Source organism: Callithrix jacchus, chromosome 19, assembly GCF_049354715.1.
Source record: "Callithrix jacchus isolate 240 chromosome 19, calJac240_pri, whole genome shotgun sequence".
Taxonomy (NCBI): domain Eukaryota; kingdom Metazoa; phylum Chordata; class Mammalia; order Primates; family Cebidae; genus Callithrix; species Callithrix jacchus.
In genome coordinates, this window is record NC_133520.1 from 39,057,697 (window position 1) to 39,084,769 (window position 27,073).

At 55.8% G+C, this 27,073-nt stretch overlaps 1 protein-coding gene across 50 annotated transcripts in view; it reads left to right on the forward strand.

Moving 5' to 3' along the window:
* Positions 1 to 27,073, forward strand: part of OBSCN (obscurin, cytoskeletal calmodulin and titin-interacting RhoGEF) — a 165,411-nt gene that overhangs the window by 46,767 nt on the left and 91,571 nt on the right. For 49 of the 50 annotated variants that reach the window (XM_078357091.1, XM_078357093.1, XM_078357100.1 and 46 more), the window contains exons 16-36: positions 1,437 to 1,712; positions 4,046 to 4,321; positions 8,564 to 8,839; positions 11,867 to 12,142; positions 16,344 to 16,619; positions 16,846 to 17,124; positions 17,235 to 17,501; positions 17,629 to 17,898; positions 18,693 to 18,959; positions 19,603 to 19,869; positions 20,113 to 20,225; positions 20,349 to 20,502; positions 20,712 to 20,873; positions 20,958 to 21,062; positions 21,885 to 22,151; positions 22,369 to 22,638; positions 23,498 to 23,764; positions 23,854 to 24,120; positions 24,205 to 24,471; positions 25,575 to 25,847; positions 26,646 to 26,912. In XM_078357091.1, the coding sequence (XP_078213217.1) occupies positions 1,437 to 1,712; positions 4,046 to 4,321; positions 8,564 to 8,839; positions 11,867 to 12,142; positions 16,344 to 16,619; positions 16,846 to 17,124; positions 17,235 to 17,501; positions 17,629 to 17,898; positions 18,693 to 18,959; positions 19,603 to 19,869; positions 20,113 to 20,225; positions 20,349 to 20,502; positions 20,712 to 20,873; positions 20,958 to 21,062; positions 21,885 to 22,151; positions 22,369 to 22,638; positions 23,498 to 23,764; positions 23,854 to 24,120; positions 24,205 to 24,471; positions 25,575 to 25,847; positions 26,646 to 26,912 (5,142 nt within the window). The remainder of the gene's footprint in view (positions 1 to 1,436; positions 1,713 to 4,045; positions 4,322 to 8,563; positions 8,840 to 11,866; positions 12,143 to 16,343; positions 16,620 to 16,845; positions 17,125 to 17,234; positions 17,502 to 17,628; positions 17,899 to 18,692; positions 18,960 to 19,602; positions 19,870 to 20,112; positions 20,226 to 20,348; positions 20,503 to 20,711; positions 20,874 to 20,957; positions 21,063 to 21,884; positions 22,152 to 22,368; positions 22,639 to 23,497; positions 23,765 to 23,853; positions 24,121 to 24,204; positions 24,472 to 25,574; positions 25,848 to 26,645; positions 26,913 to 27,073) is intronic. The other variant, XM_078357097.1, reaches the window with a different exon arrangement.

The window sequence follows — 27,073 nt, forward strand, 5'->3', positions numbered from 1 at the left end:
GTCTCATGGTGACCTCTGGGTGCTAAAACCTAAGTTTGGTATTATATCAGAATCAGTGTTATGTGGATGTGTATAGATAGCAGAAATCTCACCATATATTTTAGTTATTTTTGAAGAATATGACAAAATATTTTAAGTAATCAATTTTAAAAGTTGTGACAATTTGGCTCATTCCTAGTAAACGACATGAAAACTCATGTAAGAGGATACAGAAAACTTAACTAGTCCTGTAAGTTTTAGATAGATGGAGGTAGTGATAACAGAAATCTTTAAAACCCAGTAATTTTCTAGTAAACTGTTTCAGATATTCTGGAAAGCAGTTATTCCATATTCATGGATATTGTTCTAGAGAACGGAAAAAGGAGATTGACCTCTGTATGCCATTTTATGTATGTATATATGATGTATTTTGAGGCAGGTCCTCACTCTGTTGCCCAGGCTGGAGTGCAGTGGTGTGATCTCAGCTCACTGCAGCCTCCGCCTCCTGGGTTCAAGTGATTCTCCTACCTCAGCCTCCTGAGTAGCTGGGGTTACAGGCACGCACCACCACCAAAAAGTAGCACATGCACCAGCTATTTTTTGCATTTTTTTTTTCAGTAGAGATGGAGTTTTGCCATGTTGCCTAGGCTAGTCTCAAACTTCTGGGCTCAAGCTATGTACCCGCCTCAGCTTCCCACAGTGCTGGGATTACAGGTGTGAGCCGCTGTGCCCAGGCTGCCATTTTGTATAGATAGTTTAACATTAATGCCAAAATCTGACAAAGGAAGTAGGAAGAATTAGATTGTAGACCGATCTGTATGCATTTGTCACTGTAGATATCAAGAACACAATTATAAACAAAGTTTTAGCAAATGGAATTCAGCAATATCTCAGGAAGACAGTGCAGCTGTTGAAGACCCTGGTCCCAGAATACAAGGCTGGTTTGGTTTCAGAAGCATTAGATCAGTATAATAAGCTTGGCAGATGGAATGAAAAATGATGAAATTGATAAATGCAGATAAAAGTATTTGATAAAATCTAGATGACACATTTAAGAAAATTTAGCATCAACTTATTTCATAAGATTCTTAACAAACTTTATAGAAGTGTTCTTCCTGAATTTGATAAGTTAAGGCTGATTTGGCTTTAGAATTAGGCATATCCATGATGGGAGCTGTGCAGGTGTCAGGACCGCAGTCCCCACCCTGGAGGAGCTCGTGCCCGGAGGGTCTGTCTCAGCTGCCCTGCCGGGGATAGCCCATGGCTCCATTCACAGTGGATGGAGAAATTGATTCTTGTGCTGGGGGCGGTGGGGCTTGTCCTGGCCACACGGCGGTGCAGAGCCTGAGGAAGGTTCTGTTCCTCCTGCTCCCTCGTCCAGGCGCTCCTACCCTAGGGTGGCCTTCCTGACCTGGGCGTATCTTTGATCTCGTGTGTCCTTTCTTGTCCATCCCCAGAGCCCAAGGCAGTGTTTGCCAAGGAGCAGCCGGCACGCCGGGAGGTGCAGGCCGAGGCGGGGGCCAGCGCCACGCTGAGCTGCGAGGTGGCCCAGGCCCAGACGGAGGTGACGTGGTACAAGGACGGGAAGAAGCTGAGCTCCAGCTCGAAAGTGCGCGTGGAGGCCGCGGGCTGCACACGGAGGCTGGTGGTGCAGCAGGCGGGCCAGGCGGATGCCGGGGAGTACAGCTGTGAGGCCGGGGGCCAGAGGCTCTCCTTCTGCCTACAGGTGGCAGGTCAGTGCCTTGGGGATGCTGAGTGACCTTGTGTAGAGGTGTGATGAGACTGGTGGATGACCCCACAGACCACAGTGCCCTTTCCATGAGACTCCACCTCTCCACTTGTCCATGCCCTCACCTCCCCCAGTTTTATGCCCATGGCTGTGCCAGGCTTGGACAGACGGGAGGGTGCGGGGAGGGCCAGGCCTGTGGTGCACCTGGAGTGGCATTCCCATGCAGTGTAACCTCATCACACTGAGCCCTGCCCCAAAACCCCTGTACTCTTTGGTGTCCAGGTCCCTGGCGCTGTCTGGCCATGTGGTCTGAGGTGGACCAGGCATCACCCCGGGAATGTGGGGATGTCCTTTCTATCCAGTAGCTCCTACATGCCTCCCTTCAGCACCACATGGGGCTTCTCACCCGTGAGAGATGTTTGAATTCATATGAATTATGTAGGAGGAAATTCTGGCCACGCAGTCCCAGCTAGGATTCTCTCCAGACTGAACTTTGGGGCGTCAAAGTTTTTGGTGTCAAAGAAGCCTCTTTCCTTCTTTTTCTTGAATCTAGAAGCTTTAGAAGCTCACTGTGCACCCATATGTGGCAAAATCTCTGTCCGTGTTTTCTTGCAATGTCTGTGCAAAAAAATTGGAGCCAAGAGAGCTGGTGACTATGCTCCTGGGGTACAACTGCAAGATTCCAAGTGCTCTTCTTGAGGCAAACCTGGCTTTCCTTTTGTCTCCAGTTACAACCTTCTGAGTCAGAATTTGTTTTTGGAGTCTGATTTATGGATTTAGCAGTGGAAAGGAAGAAAGAGATTAAGCTATCTCAGCGCACCATTGCAGAGAGTCTGGGCTGGACACCTGTTGTATTCCCAGCCCTTTGGGAGGACAAGGCAGGAGGGTTACTGGAACCCAGGAGTTCCAGGCTGCAGTGAGCTGTGGTCATCACACCACTGCACTCCAGTGTGGGCAACAGTGAGACCCTATTTCTGGAAAAAAACCCAAAAAAACAGGCTAAATATCAGAGAGAAAAACGTTGTGGTACTACATTTTCACCCAAATGCCAACACGTGACAACTTGGCATTCTATCTGTGTAAAATCATTAAAAAGCCCACTATGTATCTTTCCAAAATATTGTGTTAAGAGAGTATGATAAATTACTTAATGGTAATAAGTTTTCTAAGTTTTGAAGAATTACCAATTTCTTAGAGAAAACTATGGAAAAAGTTACACAAGAAGAAACAGACAACTCAGATCGTCCTATAGTTTTTAATTAAGTGGAACCAGTGATAAAAAATATTTTTATGAAAGGTCTAAGGCCAGTGGATCTACTGATAAATTATATCAAATATTCTCAAAGCGAAGTGTTTCATGTTCTTAGAGATCCTTCCAGAGAACAGAATGAGAAGAACACTCTTGAACCTGTTTTATGTGGATAGCATAACACAGATACCAATTGTGACAAGAAGAGTATAAGGATTTGAAATTGCAGGCCAGTCCTTATGGATATCCAGGCCAATGCTTCAACAAAGTATTTTCTTTCTGAGATGGAGTCTTGCTCTGTCGCCAGGCTGGAGTGCAGTGGCACAATCTCAGCTCACTGCAACCTCCGCCTCCCAAGTTCAAGTGATTCTCCCGCCTCAGCCCCCTGAGTAGCTGGGACTATAAGCACGCGCCACCACACCCAGCTAATTTTTGTATTTTTAGTAGAGACGGGGTTTCACCATGTTGGCCAGAAGGGTCTCGATCCCTTGACCTCATGATCTGCCCGCCTCAGCCTCCCAAAGTTCTGGGATTGCAGGCGTGAGCAATATGACCAGTATGTCAAAAGGAAAGTGCACTATGATAAAAGGCATAGTTTAGAAATGCAACATTGGTTCAATATTCAAAACACCAGAAAATGTCATGTGTGACATTAACAGACTGAAAGAGAAAAACAATGAGATTATCTCAATAAATGCAGAAGAAAAGTTTGATGAAATTTAACATGACAAATTCTGAATAGCTGTTTGACAACATTTAGCATCAAAACTGGCTCAGTGCCTCATGCCTGTAATCCCAGCACTTTGAGAGGCTGAGGCAGAAGGATCACTCGAGTTCAGGCATTCGAGACCAGCCTCCCATGCAGCAGGGACCACTGGAACCTGCCACCATTCTGCAGGGCGCCCTGGGGGTGTGACAGACGCTCCATGCAGAATGGATGGAGAAACTGTTCCTTGTGCTGGGAGGTGGTGGTGCAGAGCCTGGAGAGCGGCTGTCCCTTGCACTTCCCCTTCTAGGCCTTCTTTCCCCAGTGCTACCTTCCTGACCTAGATGGTGGAGGTCACCCTGTGCACCCTTGTCTTCCCCAGAGCCCAAGGCAGTGTTTGCCAAGGAGCAGCCGGCACGCAGGGAGGTGCAGGCTGAGGCGGGGGCCAGTGCCACGCTGAGCTGCGAGGTGGCCCAGGCCCAGACGGAGGTGACGTGGTACAAGGATGGGAAGAAGCTGAGCTCCAGCTCGAGAGTGCGTGTGGAGGCCGCGGGCTGCACGCGGAGGCTGGTGGTGCAGCAGGCGGGCCAGGCAGACACCGGGGAGTACAGCTGCGAGGCCGGGGGCCAGAGGCTCTCCTTCCGCCTGCACATGGCAGGTCAGTGCCTTGGGGATACTGAGTCACCTTGTGTGGAGGTGATGATGAGATTGGCTGGTAGACCCCAGTACTCTTTCCATTGGAGTTCATCTCTGGAAGTGTCTCATAATTCTACCTGCCATTTTCCTACCCATGCTGGACCAGGGTTGGCTGGATGGGATGAATGTGTACAAGAGATGCCGTGAGTTGTGTTTCCAGGCAATAATGCTGTTTACAAATTCCCAGCCCCCGGTGAGAACCCACAGGTGCTCCTAGGTGTCCAGCCCTTTGGCTCAATGGAACTGAGGGGGCTGCTACAGGGGGCTGAAGCAGACCAGAAACCTCTCACCTGAGGCCATCCGATAACTTGCACCCAGCCTCACCAGCCCGACCTGAGGGCTCTCCCTATGGAGATCGGTGAATTCCATTGAACCAGGCTAAGGGCAAATTTCAGCCACACAATCATTCCTGGAATTATCCCATGATTGAACTTTGGATTGTCCAAGTTTTAGGAGTTCAGGGACCCTCTTCTCAAATTTCTTATGGGCATAAAAGGTCTCTGCGCACCTGCATGTGGCAAAATCGATATCCTGTGCCTTTTTTGTTTTGTTTTTGAGACAGAGTGTGTCACCCAGGCTGGAGTGCAGTGGGTGATATCAGCTCACTGAAACCTTTACCTCCTGGGTTCAAGCGACTCTCCTGCCTGAGCCTCCTGTGATTACAGGCACCTGCCACCACACCTGGCTAATTTTTGTATTTTCAGTAGAGATGGGCAGGCTGGTCTCAAACTTCTGGCTTCAAGTGATCCGCCCGCCTCAGCCTCCCAAAGTGCTGGGATTGCAGGCATGAGCCGCTGTGCCCAGCTTGTTTTTATTATACTGCCTGCAGAGTGAATACAGAGCCTGGGAATTGGTGCAGCACTGTGAGGTTTGACGTTCCCTTCTGAAAGTGTACGTTATTTTTATTTGCTGTTATTCAGTATATTCTATGACTGAACTTCCCTTAGTTTAATTTCGTGTATTTATAACTTAAGAGGAGTAAACAGATCAAGCTACATCAGCACGCTTTTTTTTTTTTTTTTGAGACGGAGTTTCGCTCTTGTTACCCAGACTGGAGTGCAATGGCGCGACCTCGGCTCACCGCAACCTCCATCTCCTGGGTTCAAGCAATTCTTCTGCCTCAGCCTTCTGAGTAGCTGGGATTACAGGCACGCGCCACCATGCCCAGCTAAATTTTTGTATTTTTAGTAGAGACGGGGTTTCACCATGTTGACCAGGTTGGTCTCAATCTCTTGACCTCGTGATCCACCCGCCTCGGCCTCCCAAAGTGCTGGGATTACAGGCATGAGCCACCGTGCCCGGCCTAGCACACGTATTAAAGATGAATCACCGTACAGCAGCCATGGGCAGGTCAAGCGAGGTGTGTTTCATACTGTTGTCTAATAATTCATGGCTGGTTGATGAAGAGGTCTGAGAGCCAGCTCTCCCTTCCTTTTGTCAGATGGAGATGGAGTGCAGTCACACACGTGTTCACAGGTACCTGGTGTCACATCAGCACCTAGAAGTTTGTGCCAAAAATCCCACTTTGTAGGTATTTGAAATGTTGTTATGTGAGAACATGTCATTATTATTGTTATTTTGAAATGGAGTCTCACTCTGTCACCTAGGCTGGAGTGCAGTGTGTGATCTTGGCTCACTGCAGCCTCTGCCTCCTGCCTTCGAGCAACTCTCCTGATGCAGCCTCCCGAGTAGCTGGGACTACAGGTGTACACCACCATATCTGGCTATTTTTTTTTGCATTTTTAGTAGAGATGGGGCTTCATTATGTTGGCCAGGTTGGTCTCAGGCTCCTGACCTCAGGTGATCTGCCCGCCTCAGCCTCCCAAAGTGATGGGATTACAGGTGTGAGCCACCATGCCTGGCCCTATTATTTATGCAAGTAAATTTGAAAAGTTTTGGCAAAAACTTCTGAAAAAACTATATCAAAAGTAGAAATAGATACGTTTAACAGTCCTATAACCTTTTGTAGAAATGCAACAAATAATCTTCTCATAGAATAATATCTACCCAGTGCTCTAAACTGTACCAGATATTCTGGAAGGAAATTATTCCATGTTCATACACATTCCTCTATAGTATTGAAAAAGGACATCAGTCCTCGATCTCATTTTATATAGGTAAATATCATTAATACCAAACTCTGACAGGGTGAATATGAGGAATTAAAACTGGCCAATCTCTTATCAATATTAATGCTCATATCTTAAACTTAAATATTAGCACCCTGAATTCACCAATTGATCAAGAGGGTAACACACAATGATAAAAGTCACAGTCCAGGAATGCAAGGCTGGTTTAACATGAGAAACATTAGAAAATCAGTACAAAATATGACGTCAACAGATTGAAAGAAAAACAAATGTGATTACCTCAATACAGAGTCTAAAAGTATTTGATAAAATACGACATCATCAATATGCAAAAAATATTTGGAAAAATTTAGCATCAATTCATGTCATACAATTCTTAACAAACTCTAAATAGAAACATTTTTCCTTAATGTCACAAGTGATACTGTAGAGAAAATAAGCCAACGTTACACAAACATGAAACCTTGGAAGTGTCGCCTTTGAGGCTGGAGGCAGGACAAGGATGCCACCCATCACCACTTCTTCCAACACTGTACAGTGCAGAGGGGAGAAGAAGGAAGTGCACGGTGTGACACTTGGAAAATAAAACATGCACCTCACGGATGTTACGGTTATTAATTCAGAAAGTCCAAAAAAACCTAATTATTAGTAAGAGATTTGGGAATGGTTACCACATAAAAATATCAATATCCACAAAACACTTCTAGATCTATGTACCAGAAACAAGCAGATGGAAAATAACGTTTTCAGAGCTTTTCAGTGCCATCCTAAGTTGCCAGTCTAATAAAAGGTCTTTAGATGGTTTGCGGAGAAAAATTATTAAACACTGTTGAGAGATGGTAAAAAACTGTGGAGGACGTGGAAGTGTGCATCCCAGTAACCGTAGGTCTGCTGGGCGGGAGAATACTGAAGTACATAGCAAAGGTCAAGCAGAGCCAAGCCGCCCTGGAAGAATGCAGCGTGAGGGTCTTTGCTCTACCAGACAGGAGGGGCTCCTCTACAGCGGAGGCGATTCAGACACCTGGGCCCAAAGGCAGGAGAAGATGAACAGACCAGAATACCTGAATACTGAGCTCAAAACTGCTCCGATGGAACCAGATTCCTCCTCCTTCTTGTAGAGGAATGGTGCCAAGACGATTGTTTGCAAAAATAAAAATACTGAGTGTCTACCTCTGCAGGCAAGCAATCAACTCAATGTGTGGGTAGAACAGCTCTTACCAGATAATACAGACTGGTCCGAGACTTCCGGGTAGTGGAAGGTGTCCTGAGCACACGAATACACTGGCCACACAGGATGAGGGATGCATTTGCCTGAAATAAAACTGATCACTTCGTGTTGCCAGAAGACCCTCATGCAGGAGTGAAAGCACAAGGCGCAGATGTGGAGAAGATGTTTGTAACATGCGTAGCATGTAATTATATGAAGTTCTTAAAACTGAATATGTAAAAGACAGTGCTGTTGAAAATTGGGGTTGGGTGTGGTGGCTCATGCCTGTAACCCAAGCGCTTTGGGAGGCCAAGGTGGGAGGATTGCTTAAGCCCTGGAATTTGAGACCAGTCTGGGCAACATAGTGAGACCCTGCCTCTAAAAAATAAAAATTAAAAGAGCTAGGCGAGGTGGTGCATGCCTGCAGTCCCAGCTCCACAGAAGAGCAAAGACTCCGTCCCAAATATCAGAAGGCATCCAGCTTGACCATTCTCCCAGCAGGCCACAGAAAGCCGCAGGAAGCTCTGCAGAGGCCAGCACTGACCCTCCTGAGAGTGGCAGGAGTGGGAGCCTCAGACTCTGGGGCCTGGCGGTGAGGACTCACCCTGCACAGTCCCATGGGGAGACCCTGGCACATCCATGAGGGGGGCTGTGCAGGCGTCAGGACCCCACTCCCTGCTCTGGAGGGTCTGTTATGGCGGCCCTGCCTGGGATCACAGTCCATGGCCACATGCAGAATGGATGGAGAAACTGTGTTCCTTGTGCTGGGAGGCAGTGAGGCTTCTCCCGACCACACACCAGGACAGAGCCTGAGCCTGGGGAAGGTTCTGTCCCTCCTACCTCCCTTCCAGTGCTGCCTTCCTGACCGAGATGGTGGAGGTCACCTGTGCACCCTTGTCTTCCCCAGAGCCCAAGGCGGTGTTTGCCAAGGAGCAGCCGGCACGCAGGGAGGTGCAGGCCGAGGTGGGGGCCAGTGCCACGCTGAGCTGTGAGGTGGCGCAGGCCCAGACGGAGGTGACGTGGTACAAGGACGGGAAGAAGCTGAGCACCAGCTCGAAAGTGCATGTGGAGGCTGCGGGCTGCACGCGGAGGCTGGTGGTGCAGCAGGCGGGCCAGGCGGACGCCGGGGAGTACAGCTGCGAGGCCGGAGGCCAGAGGCTCTCCTTCCACCTGCACGTGGCAGGTGAGTGCTTTGAGGCGCTCAGGAGCCTCTTCGGAGATGGTGGTGGTTCTGGCTGGCAGCCCCTGCAGAACTCTGTGCACGTTCCTTCAGCGTTCATGTCTCGGGCTTCCCATCCTCCCGCTGCCATTTTCATCCTTGAGGCTGGGTCAAGGGAGGGGTGTGCATGGGAGGGAGAGGGGGCCGGTGGCGTGTTTGCACTGGGTAATGCTCAGTCACACCTGTGCAGCACCTTCCTTGGTGTCTGAGGAGTGTTGCTGCCCCTGGCGCCGGGGGTTGAGGTGGATCGGGCGTCTGTCACATGAGCAGAGGTGGACGTGCTGCTGCTGGATGTCTGGCAGCTCCCACATCTCACCCCATGGTGCGCAGGACTCTCTCTAGGGGGAGCTGCCTCAATTTCATGTAACCAAGATCATGGGAGTTTTGAGTCACCAAATTATTGTTGGAATTTTTCTGAAACTAAGATTTGGTTTATCGTAGGTTTAGAGGAGGGGGACACTTCCCTTTTCCCATATGTCACAAATCGACATCCCTGATCTGCTGTGATGGTGTGACTCATAAGGAGTGGCGCCCTGGCGGAGACGTGCGTGTACAGTGACTCTGCGGGCTTAGAATGTTGCTTCTAAGGCAGAGCATGTTTTCCTTTTGTCCTCAATTGGAGCATTCGGAGTCGGTGTTCTTCTTGTAGCTTGATTTAGAAATGGAAGAGAGAGTAGAGCAGGTGACGCCACCACACTTCGTTGAAGGCCAGTTCCCTCCGTAGCAGCCTCAATGTTGCGTGTATTTATTTTATAGAGTTTCCTAATGGTTACTGTGTTTGAGCCTCTTGGGTGCTTCAGAGAGAAGTCTGAGACCAAGCACATTTATTTCCTTTCGTTAGACAGTCTGGCTGTCCCGTAACCCTGGCCATAGGTCCTTTCACTGAGACAGTCTGACTGTCCCGTAACCCTGGCCGTAGGTCCTTTCACTGAGACGGTCTGACTGTCCTATAACCCTGGCCGTAGGTCCTTTCACTGAGACGGTCTCACTGTCCTGTAACCCTGGCCGTAGGTCCTTTCACTGAGACAGTCTGACTGTCCTGTAACCTTGGCTGTAGGTCCTTTCATTGAGACAGTCTCACTGTCCCGTAACCCTGGCCGTAGGTCCTTTCATTGAGACGGTCTGACTGTCCCATAACCCTGGCCGTAGGTCCTTTCATTGAGACGGTCTCACTGTCCTGTAACCTTGGCTGTAGGTCCTTTCACTGAGACAGTCTGACTGTCCCGTAACCTTGGCTGTAGGTCCTTTCACTGAGACGGTCTCACTGTCCTGTAACCTTGGCTGTAGGTCCTTTCATTGAGACAGTCTGACTGTCCCGTAACCTTGGCTGTAGGTCCTTTCACTGAGACGGTCTCACTGTCCTGTAACCTTGGCTGTAGGTCCTTTCATTGAGACGGTCTCACTGTCCTGTAACCTTGGCTGTAGGTCCTTTCACTGAGACGGTCTCACTGTCCTGTAACCTTGGCTGTAGGTCCTTTCACTGAGACAGTCTGACTGTCCCGTAACCCTGGCTGTAGGTCCTTTCACTGAGACGGTCTCACTGTCCTGTAACCCTGGCTGTAGAATTTTTTTGGGTAGTGACAGGGTCTCGCTATGTTGCCCAGGCTGGACTCAAACTCCTGGCCTCAAGCAATCCTCCCGCCTCAGCCTCCCAAACTGCTGGGATTACAGGTGTGAGCCACTGTGCCTGGTCATTGTGAAACCTTTTGACAGACAGTAAGAAGACCTAAAAAAATGGATAGAAACCCATGGAAGTCTCAAATATGTTTACTCCCAGTCAAAACACAAGCAGATGTTTTTCTTTGCGGAGCTGAAGATTGAGGAGCAGATTCTGAAGGCCAATGAGAGTAACACGCTCCTGAAGAGCCATGTGAGCCTCTGTCTGCCAGATATCAAGAATCATTCAGCCGCAGGAATGGAGAGCGCCAGGCACAAGATAGGGACAGTTGTCAGAACAAAGGGACAGAGTTGTGAGCTCATGATCAGACCCAAATCAAACCAGTGGCTTCCCCCTTTTTATTGTTCTTGTTTCTTGGGTTTTTTTTAATCTTCACACCTGCATAGGCAGTGGAGAAAGGATGATCTAAAGAAAACAAAATAGTTCTTTGATTTTTTTTTAACCATATAAAAATTTAGATTAGTGACTTATTTTACACTGAAAAGTGAGTTCCAGGGGGGCTACAGGCCACACAGTGTAACAGGTAAAACCATAAGACCCGTAGATGACAACAGATTGCTGGAAACTCCAGGGAAAGGAACATTTTCTTAAAACTACACGGTGGAACAATGGCATGTTTCACTACATTTACACTAAGACTCTAATTTGTCAGGACATTATTTGAGAGTGAAAAGGCAAGTCAAGGACATGGGTAACGTGTTTGTGAAATACGCAATTATCATTTGCTAGCATTTAAAATACATAAAGAGCTCCTAAAAATAAGGAAAAGACAGAGAATGATCTTAAAAATGGGACAGAAGCCTGAAGAGTGACACCCTAGAAGAGCTGATGTAATAGTCAGAATGGTAGAAAGGGCTCCACCTTGCGTGTCACCAGGCCATGCATGACAAAGCCTGGGCCTTCCCCACAGAGGCCAATGCTGACCCTCCTGACAGTGGCAGGAACGGAAGCCTCAGCACTCTGAGGCCGTGCGTTGAGGACGCACCCTGCACAGTCCTGTGGGGGAGACCCCAGCATATCCGTGAGGGAGCTGTGCAGGCATCAGGACCGCAGTCCCCGCCCCGGAGGAGCTTGTGCATGGAGGGTCTGTCACAGCTGCCCCGCCTGGGGCGGTCCATGGCGAGTGCACAGTGGATGGAGAAACTGTGATTCTTGTGCTGGGGGCAGCGGGGCTTGTCCTGGCCACACGGCGGTGCAGAGCCTGAGGAAGGTTCTGTTCCTCCCACTCCCACGTCCAGGTGCTCCTACCCTAGGGTGGCCTTCCTGACCTGGGCGTATCTTTGATCTCGTGTGTCCTTCCTTGTCCATCCCAGAGCCCAAGGCGGTGTTTGCCAAGGAGCAGCCGGCATGCAGGGAGGTCCAGGCCGAGGCGGGGGCCAGCACCACGCTGAGCTGTGAGGTGGTCCAGGCCCAGACGGAGGTGACGTGGTACAAGGACGGGAAGAAGCTGAGCACCAGCTCCAAAGTGCGCGTGCAGGCCACGGGTGGCATGCGGAGGCTGGTGGTGCAACAGGTGGACCAGGCGGATGCCGGGGAGTACAGCTGCGAGGCCGGGGGCCAGAGGCTCTCCTTCCGCCTACACGTGGCAGGTCAGTGCTTTGGGGATGCTGCTCTGACTAGAGTAGAACCACTGCTGACCCGGTGGGCTTTCCATTGGACACTGTCCCTCCCCTTCTCCCATCCTCTCACCTCCTACTCTGCCTGTGGCGGAGCTGGGCTGCTGGGTGGGAAGGGAGTGAATGGAAGGGTCAGGGCCCTCCTTGTCCATGTTAGGTGCTATTCCTGTGCAGACATGCTGGGTCACATTTCCTAGCACCTTCTCTGAATCACCAATGTCCCAAGGTGTTCGGGACTCTGGTCCTATCTAACACGTGAGATGGAGTTAGGCCAGGCGTCCCTCCCTCAGGGATATTCCTGCGGTCCCTGCATGGCCTCATCTGGCCCCACATGAGGGCTCTCCCTGTGGAGAGAGATTTCACTTTGCTGAGCCAGGGTGTAGGGAAATTCCAGCCACACGGTCTCACTTGGAATTACATCAGCACTGAACATTGGGCTCCCAAAATTTTCAGTGTTCCAGGACACACTGCTGTCCTTCTCTGTGGTTGTAGAAGACAGTCTGAGCTTCACTAAACCCCAGATCCACAGAGTTCATGTGTAAGCAAGTGAAGTGCAGAGCCACAGAATTAGTGTGCAGATCCAGGGCATTACTGAGTAAACAAGTGACACGCAGACTCACATCGTTAGTGTGCAGACGGGTGGAGCGCAGACCCGCGGCGTTAGTGTGCAGACGGGTGGAGCGCAGACCCACGGCGTTAGTGTGCAGACGGGTGGAGCCACAGATTCACATCGTTAGTGTGCAGACGGGTGGAGCCACAGACTCACATCGTTAGTGTGCAGGCGGGTGGAGCGCAGACCCGCGGCGTTAGTGTGCAGACGGGTGGAGCGCAGACGCGTGGTGTTAGTGTGCAGACGGGTGGAGCGCAGACCCGCGGCGTTAGTGTGCAGACGGGTGAAGCCACAGACCCGCGGCGTTAGTGTGCAGACGGGTGGAGTGCAGACCCGCGGCATTAGTGTGCAGACGGGTGAAGCCACAGACCCGCGGCGTTAGTGTGCAGACGGGTGGAGTGCAGACCCGCGGCATTAGTGTGCAGACGGGTGAAGCCACAGACCCGCGGCGTTAGTGTGCAGACGGGTGGAGCGCAGACCCGCGGCATTAGTGTGCAGACGGGTGAAGCCACAGACTCACATCGTTAGTGTGCAGGCGGGTGGAGCGCAGACGCGCGGCGTTAGTGTGCAGGTGGGTGGAGCGCAGACCCATGGCGTTAGTGTGCAGACGGGTGGAGCGCAGACCCATTGCGTTGGTGTGCAGGCGGGTGGAGCGCAGACCCATGGCGTTAGTGTGCAGACAGGTGGAGCGCAGACCCATGGCGTTGGCGTGCAGACGGGTGGAGCGCAGATCCATGGCGTTGGCGTGCAGATGGGTGGAGTGCGGACACGCAGCGTTAGTGTGCAGATGGGTGGTGTGCAGACGTGTGGTGTGCAGACCCATAGTGTTGGTGTGCAGACGATTAGAGCGCAGACGCACGGCATTAGTGTGCAGATGGGTGGTGTGTAGACGGGTGGAGCGCAGATGCGTGGCGTTAGTGTGCAGATGGGTGGTGTGTAGACGGGTGGAGCGCAGACACGCGGCGTTAGTGTGCAGATGGGTGGTGTGTAGACGGGTGGAGCGCAGACGCGCGGCGTTAGTGTGCAGATGGGTGGTTTGTAGACGGGTGGAGCGCAGACGCGCGGCGTTAGTGTGCAGATGGGTGGTGTGTAGACGGGTGGAGCACAGACGCGCGGCGTTAGTGTGCCGATGGGTGGTGTGTAGACGGGTGGAGCGCAGACGCGCGGCGTTAGTGTGCAGATGGGTGGTGTGTAGACGGGTGGAGCGCAGACGCGCGGCGTTAGTGTGCAGATGGGTGGTGTGTAGACGGGTGGAGCGCAGACGCGCGGCGTTAGTGTGCAGATGGGTGGTGTGTAGACGGGTGGAGCGCAGACGCGCGGCGTTAGTGTGCAGATGGGTGGTTTGTAGACGGGTGGAGCGCAGACCCATGGCGTTAGTGCGCAGACAGGTGAAGGCAGCGCCTTGGCAGGCCCGTGCCTGAGACTCTTGATGTTGGAGTTACATTTCCCGAAGCCATTCTTGCTTTCTTTTTGTGTTCCGTTAGAATGTTCTGTGTCCAAATACCCCCTGGAATTTGGATGGATTTAAAGTGGTAGGAGTCAGAAGCTATAGCGCAGTCACACACGGCTGCTATATCAAGTTGTTGTGGTGGAAGCTGCTGACTGGGGAAGCCGAATTACATCATCCTGTTTCCCTGATGAGTCCTGTGTCTGTCCTCTCCGGCTGATTCACGGAAGTCTGACAATGACCTTCCTGTTTGTTACGAGACTCTAGCTTCAGACTCCAGCCCGAGCCCTGAGTGCCACCGTGTAGCAGTTGCTGTTACCTGTGTCCATAATGGCTTACAGATGTGTACAGATACCAAAAACTCACTGCAAATAAATTTCAAAACTGTTAACCAATTATCTAATTTCTAGAAAACCAAAACCAGTCAAGGAACAGATAACCTGTGTGCAGTTACCTGCTGTTACTGAAGTAATCTGCAGTTGCTACAACCTATAAGAACCAGAACCGGTAGCAAAAAATCTTCTCTATCAAACAATACCTGAACCAAGTGGCCTTGCTGAGAAATTCTTCTGGAGAACGGAGAAGGGAAGATACACCCTCTAACGCGTTATGTGCGGATAGACAGCTTACTGCCACAGCTAAGAGCTGGCCGGAAAACAGGAAGATTGCGTATCATAGGCCAGAGAATCATGGGGATCGTGGCCAGTGTTTTAAACAAAATATTAGTAAACTGAATTCAGCAATACATGCAGAGAGTCGTACACGATGATAAGATTCATAGTGTAGGAATGAGGGCTGATTTCATGTTAAAAACATTAGAAAATCATGATATGTGATTGAAATTAAAAAACAATGCCGTTATCTTAAACGTAGAATAAAGTGCCGCATTGACGAAATTGACCTTATATATTCAGAACAAGTATCTGGCAAAACTTAGCATGCATCATGCCATAAAATTCTTAACAAAGTATAAACAAAAGGATGTTTTCCCGTTAATTTGACACAAGGTGTGACACAAAAACCACAAAGGGGGACTCTGTAAGCTTTGGCTCTGAGCCAGGGAACAGCACGAGAAGCCAGCAGCCAGCACTTCCACCCAGCACAGGGCAGCAAAGTCAGGAGGAAAGTAGAATGAAAGGCGTAAAAGTTAGAAAAAGGTGAACCAGGCCAGGCGCAGCAGCTCACACCTGTGATCCCAGCACTTTGGGAGGCTGAGGCGGGCAGATCACGAGGTCAAGAGATCGAGACCATCCTGGCCAACGTGGTGAAACTCCATCTCTACTAAAACTATAAAAATTAGCTTGGCGTGGTGGTGTGTGCCTGTAATCCCAGCTACTTGGGAGGCTGAGGCAGGAGAATTACTGGAACCCAGGAGGCGGGGATTTCAGTGAGCCAAGATCGCGCCACTGCACTCCAGCCTGGCGCCTGGCGACAGAGTAAGACTCTGTTTCAAAAAAAGAAAAAGGTCAGTCAGCAGAAGATATGGTTTACCCAGAGGATAAATTATTAGAGAGTTGAGAAAGATCAGCCCTTGCAAGATCCGTGTGAAGAAACTTTTCTACATGTAGACGAGCAGCAAGCAGTTGGAAAATGAAAACCTGAAAGACTGACAGGAGTTTCAGAGGCATCACGTTCAAGATCCCGGGCTGGTAAAGGTGTCCAGAGGCTCATGGGGAAGCTATGAAACACTTTTGAGAGGTATCAAGATGTAAAGTGGATGGAAGGCATGGAGGCATGAAACGTGTTCAGTCTCAACAGCCAAACAAACGTGGTTTGGGGGATGTGAGGTTGAAAAAGGACAAATGGATTTAATGGCTGTGCACAAGCTTGAGGAAGAGCCGGTGTGCAGGCACCCCAGTCCCTGCCCTGGAGGAGCTCGTGCACGGAGGGTCTGTCACAGCTGCCCCGCCTGGGGTGGTCCATGGCGAGTGCACAGTGGATGGAGAAACTGATTCTTGTGCTGGGGGCGGTGGGGCTTGTCCTGGCCACACGGCGGTGCAGAGCCTGAGGAAGGTTCTGTTCCTCCCCCTCCTTCGTCCAGGTGCTCCTACCCTAGGGTGGCCTTCCTGACCTGGGCATATCTTTGATCTTGTGTGTCCTTCCTTGTCCATCCCCAGAGCCCAAGGTGGTGTTTGCCAAGGAGCAGCCGGCATGCAGGGAGGTGCAGGCTGAGGTGGGGGCCAGTGCCACGCTGAGCTGCGAGGTGTCCCAGGCCCAGACGGAGGTGACGTGGTACAAGGACAGGAAGAAGCTGAGCTCCAGCTCGAGAGTGCATGTGGAGGCCATGGGCTGCACGCGGAGGCTGGTGTTGCAGCAGGCGGGCCAGGCAGACGCTGGGGAGTACAGCTGTGAGGCTGGGGGCCAGAGGGTCTCCTTCCGCCTGCACATGGCAGGTCAGTGCTTTGGGATGGCTAATCCACCTCACCTGGAGCTGATGGCCACACTGCATGGCCCCTGAGATCCTGGATGGTGGCTGATGGTGCTCAGGACTGCACTGGGCTGTCCTTGAAGAGCAATGGGCATCAGGAGTGCCAGGTGGCATTAGGGTGGCCCTGATGGGGGGCAGGGCTGGTCCAGGGATGCCAGGGTCCCCTCTCATGCCAACTCACCTCTACACAGAGCCGGAGCCCCTAATTTCAGAGAGACCTGGCCGCAGGGAGCCTCTGGTGGTCAAGGAGCATGAGGACATTGTACTGACTGCCATGCTGGGCACACCCTCTGTGGCTGCGGTGACTTGGCTCAAGGACGGCGTGGAGATTCGCCGCAGCAAGCGGCACGAGACTGCCAGCCAGGGGAACAGCCACACCCTGACCGTGCGTGGTGCCCAGGTGCTGGACACCGCAGTCTACACTTGCCGCGTGGGCGCAGAGGGGCAGGACTTCCCCGTGCAGGTGGAAGGTGAGCCAGGCATGGGGTGGGGACGCCTCCAGATGCCTCTGTCCCCGAGCTGGGCAGGGGCCAAGCTGGGTCTGTGCAGAGCCCGGCTGATGTCCCCTTCCTGCCCACAGAGGTGGCTGCCAGGTTCTGCCGGCCGCTGGAGCCCGTGTCTGGTGAGCTGGGTGGTGCGGTGACGCTGGCCTGCGAGCTGAGCCCGGCGTGTGCAGAGGTGGTGTGGCGCTGCGGCAGCACGCAGCTTCGGGCAGGCAAGCGCTTCCAGATGGTGGCCGAGGGGCCCGTGCGCTCGCTCACTGTGTTGGGGCTGCGTGCAGAGGACGCCGGGGAGTACGTGTGTGAGAGCCGTGATGACCGCACCAGTGCGCAGCTCACTGTCAGCGGTATGTGAGGGGCCGGGTGTCCCTATCCAGGGTGGCTTCCTGGAGGAGGCGGCCTTTGGCACTCCTGCAGCCTGGGGGCTCTGCTGGTCCTGTGCGCCTGCCTCTTAAGCAGCCATCCTGTCCGCAGTGCCCCGAGTGGCGAGGTTTACGTCCGGGCTGAGCGCCGTGGTCGCGGAGGAGGGCCGCGAGGCCACCTTCCAGTGTGTGGTGTCCCCCAGTGACGTGGCAGTTGTGTGGTTCCGGGACGGTGCCCTGCTGCAGCCCAGCGAGAAGTTTGCCATTTCACAGAGTGGTGCCAGCCACAGCCTGACCATCTCGAGCCTGGTGCTGGAGGATGCAGGCCAGATCACCGCAGAGGCTGAAGGTGCCTCATCCTCAGCTGCCCTGAGGGTCCGAGGTGAGCGGAGGGGGCAGCAGGACCTGCCTGGCACAGGCATCTCCCCCATGGACTGGTCCTGCATGGGCACCTGGAACTGCTGTCCTGAGTCCGGCTGGTCTGGCTGACCTCAGAGGACACGGAATGTGTGGGCTACAGAGAGGAGACTCAGATAGATTGGATGGGCCAAGTGCCTTCTCTGGATGCGGAGAAGATACAATCCTGCAGGTGCACCTGGTGGGGAATGGGTGGAGGTTGAGGCAATCCAGGAAGGCTTTCTGGAGGAGGTGTGTCCATGCTTAGCCTGATGGATGGCAGTGGAGAGAGAGTGGGGTTAGCAGCAGTGCAGGCAGTGACATGAGCTTCCCATGCGGCTGAAGCCAGCAGCCAGAAGTTGCCCTGAAGGGAAGTGGGAGTCACGGCAGATTCTGGGGCAAAGGAGTGATACAGCAGATTCATCTTTGCGGTGTTCACGGGCAGCCGGAGGCAGAGAGGCCCGCCGGCACTTCCTTAACCCGCGCAGGAGTCCTGGGGCTTTGCGAACACCATTGCCCCTGGTGGGAGCCATGCCTAGGAGTTCGAGGCCCCTGGCCATGCGTCTTGTTTGGAGCGGGCGAGCTGGAGGTGGGAGCGGGGCTTAGGGAAGCTTCTCTGTTTCCTCACCTGGTCTGCTCCCCAGTGTGGCCAGGGCCATGCCCAGCTTGGAGAGGGACCTGGGTGAGGTGGGCTCCGGGGCCGGATGGGCACTCCGCACCTTGGCTTGCCCGTGGAGGAGGGCCAGGGCCGCCATGACCTCCCTTCTCCCATGACTCCAGAGGCGCCTGTGCTGTTCAGGAAGAAGCTGGAGCCTCAGACGGTAGAGGAGCGGAGCTCGGTGACCCTGGAGGTGGAGCTGACGCGGCCCTGGCCCGAGCTGAGGTGGACGCGGAACGCTGTGGCCCTGGTGCCAGGAAAGAACGTGGAGATCCACGCCGAGGGCGCCCGCCACCGCCTGGTTCTGCACAACATAGGCTTTGCCGACCGTGGCTTCTTTGGCTGCGAGACCCCTGACGACAAATCGCAGGCCAAACTCACCGTGGAGAGTGAGCCGCAGGCGGGAGTGGTGGGGGAGGGAGGGACGAAGGGAGGAGGGAGGGGAGGAGGGAGGTGGGGCACTGAGGGGAGGAAGGAGGAGGGAGGGGAGGAGGGAGGTGGGACACTGGGTAGGAGGGAGGGGAGGCACTGAGGGGAAGAGGGAGGGGAGGAGTGATGGGCACTGAGGGGAGGAAGGAGGGGAGGAGGGAGGCAGGGACTGGGGAGGAGGGAGGCAGGGTACTGGGGGAGGAGGGAGGGGAGGAGGGAGACAGGGCACTGAGGGGAGGAGGGAGGGGAGGAAGAAGGAGTGAGGCAGGTACTGAGGAGGCGGGTGGAGGGAGGAGGAAGGAGGGATATTGAAGGGAGGAGGGAGGAGTGGGGGCACTGAGGGGAAGAGACAGGAGCAAGGCTGGGCACTGAGGGCAGGAGGGAGAAGGGAGGTGGGGCACTGAGGGGAAGGGCGGGCCCTGTGGGCAGGTACTAAGGGTGGGAGAGGGGTAGGCCTTCCGCAGGAGGGGCGAGCCCTGGGGGTGGGCATGGGGCAGCTGCCAGGACCCTCCCTGAGCTCTTGGGATAGCTGACTGTGCCCAAGGGGTCTGAGGTGAGAGTCTCAGAGCAGTGGCTGACCCACGCCCCATATGTGCCCCGCAGTGCGTCAGGTACGGCTGGTCCGGGGCCTGCAGGCAGTGGAAGCGCAGGAGCAGGGCACAGCTACCATGGAGGTGCAGCTGTCGCACGCAGACGTGGAGGGCAGCTGGACTCGAGACGGTCTGCGGCTCTCGCAGGGGCCCACCTGCCACCTGGCTGTGCGGGGCCCCACACACACCCTCACGCTTTCTGGGCTGCGGCCTCAGGACAGCGGCCTTGTGGTCTTCAAGGCAGAAGGCGTGCACACGTCAGCACAGCTCGTGGTCACCGGTGCGTGCGGGAGCCAGCAGGACACAGTGCAGAGCACGCCCGCCTGTCCCAAGGGGGTCCTGGGGAGGCCAGTGGGGACTGTGAGGACCTGGATGAGCCAGCCCCATATAATTCTGTCCAGCTCGTGCACTGCCCCACACTTGTCCCCGTCCCCATCCCCACCCCCACCCCTACCCCCACCCCCACCCTGAAGGCTCTTCCAAGCCCTTTGTCTCCTCTCCCCTCCCGCTTCCGCCTCCCCAGAGCTGCCCGTGAGCTTCAGCCGTCCGCTGCAGGACGTGGTGACCACCGAGAAGGAGAAGGTTACCCTGGAGTGCGAGCTATCTCGTCCTAATGTGGATGTGCGCTGGCTGAAGGTGCCTCTCCGCCCCCCACCTCCCAACTCCATTGCCTCCTCCCCTCCTCTCACGTTGGTGGGCCCAAGTGGAACCCCAGGACTGAGCCACCTGAGCGCCTGACTGGGCCTCTGTGCTCCTCAGGACGGTGTGGAGCTGCGGGCTGGCAAGACAGTGGGCATTGTGGCCCAGGGTGCCTGTCGGAGCCTCACTATTTACCGGTGCGAGTTCACAGATCAGGGCGTGTATGTGTGTGATGCCCACGACGCCCAGAGCTCTGCCTCCGTGAAGGTGCAAGGTGAGGGCTGCATGGGGCACGTGGGGAGTGGCAGGTGTAGGTACCTCCTCCTGTCCTCCGTGGTCCCCAGCCAGGGGCTTGGCCGCTCTGCTTTCATCCTCACTATCCTCAGCGTGCTGGGGCACTGGGTGGGGAGCACCGGGTGGCGGCTGCTGGGAGCGGCTCTGTGCGTCCGGGGGTGGCTGGCAGGGCCTCCCTTGCCACCCCAGGCCGCAGCATCCAGATCGTGAGGCCCCTGGACGATGTGGAAGTGATGGAGAAGGACGGTGCCACCTTCTCCTGCGAGGTCTCCCATGACGAAGTGCCTGGCCAGTGGTTCCGGGAGGGCGGCAAACTGCGTCCCAGCGAGAACGTGCGCATCCGCCAGGAAGGTGTGAGGGCAGGTGGATGTGGTGGGCGTGGCCCAGCCCAGGTCCTCCTCTGCCCTACCCATGCTGAGTAGCTCTTGTCCCCAGGAAGGACATACACGCTCATCTACCGGAGGGTCCTGGCAGAAGATGCAGGAGAGATCAAATTTGTAGCCGAAAATGCAGAATCGCGAGCCCAGCTCCGAGTGAAGGGTGAGGTGGGGGCTGAGGGGAGGGCGGGGCCTGGATGGTGTGTGTATGTGGCCAGCTGGCTCAGCTCAGGCCCTGATGCCCCAGGCTGGCTCTCAGGACCGGGACAGCAAGGACTCACGAGGAGAGAAGGGGGTGTCACCTCCTTGGCAGGAAGATAAGGGCCAGAGAAGCAGCCATGAGGGGATTCTAGCTTAAAACCAGGGTCCTGATGAATTCTCCCTATGGCTGCAGCGAGTGCTGGAGAGGCCAGGCTTGAGGCCCTGCCAGGGTGAGAGGTGGTGGTGGGGGGTCTACCTGGTGGCCCTGAGGAGGAGGATGGTTGGGGGGAGTCGTGCTGGGGTGGCAGGGTGGGAGGCTCTGTAGATGGGAGCTGTGGGGACCAGTGAGCGGGGCAAGCTAGAGGTTTGTGGGGAGGGACGTGAGTTCCTGGGGCTGGACTAGGGCATGCAGTTCTGGTGCTGAAATGGGGGCTTGGGGAGAGGACTGGAGTGGGTGGGGCTACATGGGCATGACCTGCCTTTCTCTGGGCAGGACCTGGGTGGTGGAAATGGGAATGTGGGATACGCGGTGGGAGGGAGGGCAGCCACGGAGGCGGATTCACTCCCCTTGCTGTTGGTCAACTCTGTGCAGCAGGTCCTAGCACAGCTCCGAGGGGCACACTCAGCCTGACCACCTGCTGGCCCCTGGTGGGCAGACATGGGCTGTTGGGGCCTAGTGGGGTCCAGGCCCTTGGCTGTCCAGGACCCCTGGTGCCTTGTCAGAGCCTGGGCCTGGGAGCCCCGAACACCATCTCTGACGTAGCCCCACCCCCACCACACTCAGAGCTGCCAGTGACCCTCGTGCGCCCACTGCGGGACAAGATCGCCATGGAGAAGCACCGGGGTGTGCTGGAGTGTCAGGTGTCCCGGGCCAGCGCCCAGGTGCGGTGGTTCAAGGGCAGTCAGGAGCTGCAGTCCGGGCCCAGGTACGAGCTGGTCAGCGACGGCCTCTACCGCAAGCTGGTCATCAGCGACGTACAGCCGGAGGACGAGGACACCTACACCTGTGACGCCGGTGACGTCAAGACCAGCGCACAGTTCTTCGTGGAAGGTGCGGGCAGGAGGGCAGCTCTGCAGTTTGCTTTTGTGTGTGGGGGTGTCTTCTGGGCTCATGGTTTGCCCTGCGCTCCTAGAGACGCTGGGTCCAGGCAGCTCAGGAGGATGCCAGCATGCACATGGCGGGCAGGGGCTTGTTCCCAGTAAGGAATCTGCCGGAGGGGCAGCCTGTCCTTTCCGCGGGACCTGCCAGCGCTGGCTCCTCCCCACAGAGCAGTCCATCACCATCGTGCGGGGTCTGCAGGACGTGACGGTGATGGAGCCCGCCCCTGCCTGGTTTGAGTGTGAGACCTCCATCCCCTCAGTGCGGCCACCTAAGTGGCTCCTGGGGAAGACAGTGCTGCAGGATGGGGGAAACGTGGGACTGGAGCAGGAGGGCACGGTGCACCGGCTGACGTTGCGGCGGACCTGCTCCACCATGACCGGTCCTGTGCACTTCACCATCGGCAAGTCCCGCTCCTCTGCCCGCCTGGTGGTCTCAGGTGAGCACTCTCGCCCTGGCGGGTGGACACGGGGCAGAGCCACAAGAGGACAAGGTTCAGGGCTGCTGGGAGGCCTGAATGGGGCTGTGGGCAGGTGCAGGGCAGGACCATGGAGATGGCTCAGGGCAGTGAGTGGGCACAGTTCAGGGTCCCGAATGGATATTGCTCAGGGCTGAGGGAGGACACGGACCAGGGCCATGGGGGACACAGCTCAGGGCTGGGGGAAGATAGTTCACGGAATGGTGGATGCAGCCATTGGAAATAGGTGCTCGGTGCCGAAAAGAAAAATCAGCACTGAGACAAAAAGATCTTTCAGAAACGCAATTTTTATTTTCTGGACTGTGGGAAGGGTACCCTCACCGGCATCGTGCCATGGAAGTACAGCGAACAAAAGAAAACACACACATTAATTTCTTACACATTTGGGGTTGTCCTTACTGCTGTGTCTGATCTCCGTTGGCTGGAGCCAGACCTCAGCATCTAAACGAAAACCCGATTGGCTAACAACTTAAAACTTTCTAAACAGGTAAAAGCAGTGGAGAGCTGGGACCTGGCTGTGAGCACGTCCAGCACAGATATCTTGGTTAAAGTATAAGGAAGGACATAGAATGTACTACATGCCTGTAAGCACGGCATGTCCAACAGCTACATAGGATGGGGCTTCACAGAGTTATTAGCACACTTATGATTTAACAAGAAAGAAAACTTTAAAAAGGAAATTTTCTACTTCCCACGGCAGCTCAGGGCCAGGGGAGGACTCGATTCAGAGCCATAGGCAAGTAGGCTCAGGGCTTGGCAGGCAGGATAGGGTGATTGGTTCCTGTGGCCCTGTGGTCCAGCCTGTCCCCACTCCCTGCAGACATTCCTGTAGTCCTCACACGGCCATTGGAGCCCAAGATGGGCCGTGAGCTGCAGTCCGTGGTCCTGTCCTGCGACTTCCGGCCGCCCCCCAAGGCTGTGCAGTGGTACAAGGATGACACGCCCCTGTCTCCCTCTGAGAAGTTCAAGATGAGCCTGGAGGGTCAGATGGCCGAGCTGCGCATCCTCCGGCTGGTGCCTGCCGATGCTGGTGTTTACCGGTGCCAGGCGGGCAGTGCCCACAGCAGCACTGAGGTCACTGTGGAAGGTGGGGCATGAGGGGCACGGGGCCACCGAGAGGGTTTGGGGAGGGGTTGCCTGGTGATGTGGGCGCTGAGGCCCACTGTGTCCTTGCAGCACGGGAGGTGGCAGTGACAGAGCCGCTGCAGGACATGGAGGCCATGGAGGAGGGCCGGGCCAGCTTCTCCTGTGAGCTGTCCCATGAGGACGAGGAGGTCGAGTGGTCCCTCAACGGGACACCCCTGTACAACGACAGCTTCCACGAGATCTCCCACGAGGGCCGGCGCCACAGCCTGGTGCTGAAGAGCGTCCGGAGGGCCGACGCGGGCACAGTGCGCGCCTCCTCCCGCAAGGTGTCCACCTCTGCCCGCCTGGAGGTCCGAGGTGAGCCATCTGGCGAGCCTGCGGGGGCCCCCACTAGGGATGGGACGGCGCTGGGCTCCCCTCACCCTCCCACCCCTCCTGCAGCGAAGCCGGTCGTGTTCCTGAAGGCGCTGGACGACCTGTCTGCTGAGGAGCGCAGCACCCTGGCCCTGGAGTGTGAGGTCTCTGACCCCGAGGCCCGTGTGGTGTGGCGCAAAGACGGTGTGCAGCTGGGCCCCAGCGACAAGTATGACTTCCTGCACACGGCGGGCACTCGGGGGCTCGTGGTGCATGACCTGAGCCCTGAGGACGCCGGCCTGTACACCTGCCACGTGGGCTCCGAGGAGACCCAGGCCCGGGTCAGCGTGCACGGTGTGTGGCTGCGGGCATGGTGGAGCTCCGGGAAGTGGGGCGTGCTGAGCGTGGGTCTGGGGCCGGCCACTACCTGGGTGGCTCACGTCATTCTCTGAGGTTGAGAGGCTGCTCTGCTGAGCTGGAAAGGCCAGGGGGACCTCCTGGGGAACCATGGCTTGACGTGGTCCTGTGAGGCCCAGGTGCAGGAAGGTGGACCCGGGGGTGATGAGTCCTGGAGCCAGGGTTGGAGGCTGTGCTCTCCCTGCCCAGTGTGCCCCAAGGGGCACAGCCAGGGATGTTGCCCTGAACCAGGGGCCGTGTCTGCACGGAAGCCACCAGGCCAGTGTGGGGGCACCACTGGGGATGACCAGGCAGAAGCCGAGATGCCAGGCAGGGGCCTTGAGTAGGCCACATCTCTGTCCTTCACAGGGCCCCAGCAAGGCCCCAAGGCCACAGGGCTGGCAGGGTAGAGCCATCCCCAAACCCAATCTTGCAGCCTTGGGGGTACGTGTGCCCTGGAGCCTGCCTACTTCTCAGGGGCAGGTCCCTCAACTGCAGGGCAGCTACCTGGCCCCTGTGTGTGCCCACTCTCCTGGCTCCATTACTGGGAATCCCCATCCCAGTCCCAGTGACATCTAGGTATGGGTGACAGGTGGTTTAACAGGCCTGCTGACTGGTCCCTGAGTCTTGTAATGAGATGGGGAAGGGGCAGGAGGCTGGTGAGTTTGTCCTGGAGCTGGGTCCAGCCTGCCTGGCAGCCCCTTGTCCAGGGTCCAGCGCCTCCTCTCCTCCCTGTGGCCACCGCAGGTCCTTCCTCTCCCTGCCACCCTGATTGGAGCTCAGAGCTGTTGGTTACGCAGATGCCAGGGTGCGGCCAGCTCCTGCAGAGGGGCGTCTGCTCATTGGCTGAGGCAGTGTCCCACCCTCCTCCTCGGGGCCTGGCCTCTCCCAGGGTCTGGTCCCTCTAAAGGACCGGGGGGATCTGGCTCCTCCTGGGGTCTGGTCTCTGTGAGCTCTGATCTCTCCCAGGGTCTGGCCCTCCCTAGGTCTGGCCCTCCCTAGGTCTGGCTCAGGGCAGTTCCATCCTCTTGGCTGGCCTGACAGTCTCCCATGGCCCGCAGATCTGCACGTGGGCATCACCAAGAGGCTGAAGACAACAGAGGTGCTGGAGGGGGAGGACTGCAGCTTCGAGTGTGTCCTGTCTCATGAGAGCGCCAGCGACCCGGCCACATGGACAGTCAGCGGGAAGACAGTGGGCAGCTCCAGCCGCTTCAAGGCCACACGGCAGGGCCGAAAATACATGCTGGTGGTCCGGGAGGCTGCGCCGAGTGATGCCGGGGAGGTGGTCTTCTCTGTGCGGGGCCTCACCTCCAAAGCCTCACTCATCGTCAAAGGTGGGCGCGGCCTGCCGGACGGGGGCTTGTCACCCGGGCTGGGGGGTGGGGAGCCTGGGCCTGTCCCCAGGGGTGCACAAGCTGGGCTCCCCTGCTGCAGAAGCCACTGGGGGTGCTTTCGGGGCCTGCCTCCCTCCGCTGCGGCCCAGCTCCCCTCCTGGAAGCCTTGGGGCCTGGAGCACCTGCTGGGTGCTGGGGGCAGTTCTGAGGTGGCAGCGGGGCCACACTCTGAACTCCGATGATGGCCTGGATTCAGGTCCAATCAGTGGTCCGAGTGCCCTGAGTGCTCGGTAGCTCCGCAGAGCTGGGGCTCATGGGCCAGTCTGGCAGCACCGGTCCGAGGCCCCAGCCGCAGGCTCCGCTGATGTCACCGCCAGCGCCTGAGTTTGCGCCCCTGACGCGCCCGGTTGGTGGTGCAGCTCAGAGGGTGGGGCTCACTCCTGGGACGCTGACCACGGCCACACCAAGTTGTCGGCCTGAAAGATGCCAACAGATAAAATTCTGTGGTGGTTGATCTTCCCGCCTCCCGGTCCCATGCTGGTGACAGTGGGGACACTGGCATTCCAGGACTGTGAGGCTCCTGAGGGCGGAGGTGCCAGAGTTTGAGGGTTGCAGGTTCTGTTGTCTTAGTCACCAGAGAGCGAGTGTCCCCAAACGCTTGTCCTTGCCCCAGTCCTGGTCTTGGTGGAGGTGGGAGGTTTTGGCTGGGTCTGTGCCTGGGGCTGTGTCTGCAGTCATCTGTGGCTGGCACCATGGCCCTTGCTGGGCCTCAAGGGCAGCTGTTTCTGCTCCCTTCAGAGAGGCCGGTGGCCATCACAAAGCCCCTGGAAGACCAGCAGGTGGCGCCAGGGGAGGACGTGGAGCTGCGCTGTGAGCTGTCACGGGCGGGCACCCCCGTGCGCTGGCTGAAGGATGGGAAGGCCATCCGCAAGAGCCAGAAGTATGACGTAGTTTCTGAGGGCACGATGGCCTCGCTGGTTGTCCGTGGAGCCTCGCTTAAGGACGTGGGCGAGTACACGTGTGAGGTGGAGGCTTCCAGGAGCACAGCCAGAGTCCGTGTGGAAGGTAAACACCGCCAGGAGCCCCATGCGTGGCCCTGGAGTGGCCTTGCTCCCCTGGCGGGGCAGGGCCCACCCATGGAGCCCAAGCTCTTCTGTCCCAGCTGGGAGGGCTTGCCCAGGTCCCAGCGCTTCCGCAGCCAGGCCTGGACGATAACGGGGCCAGGT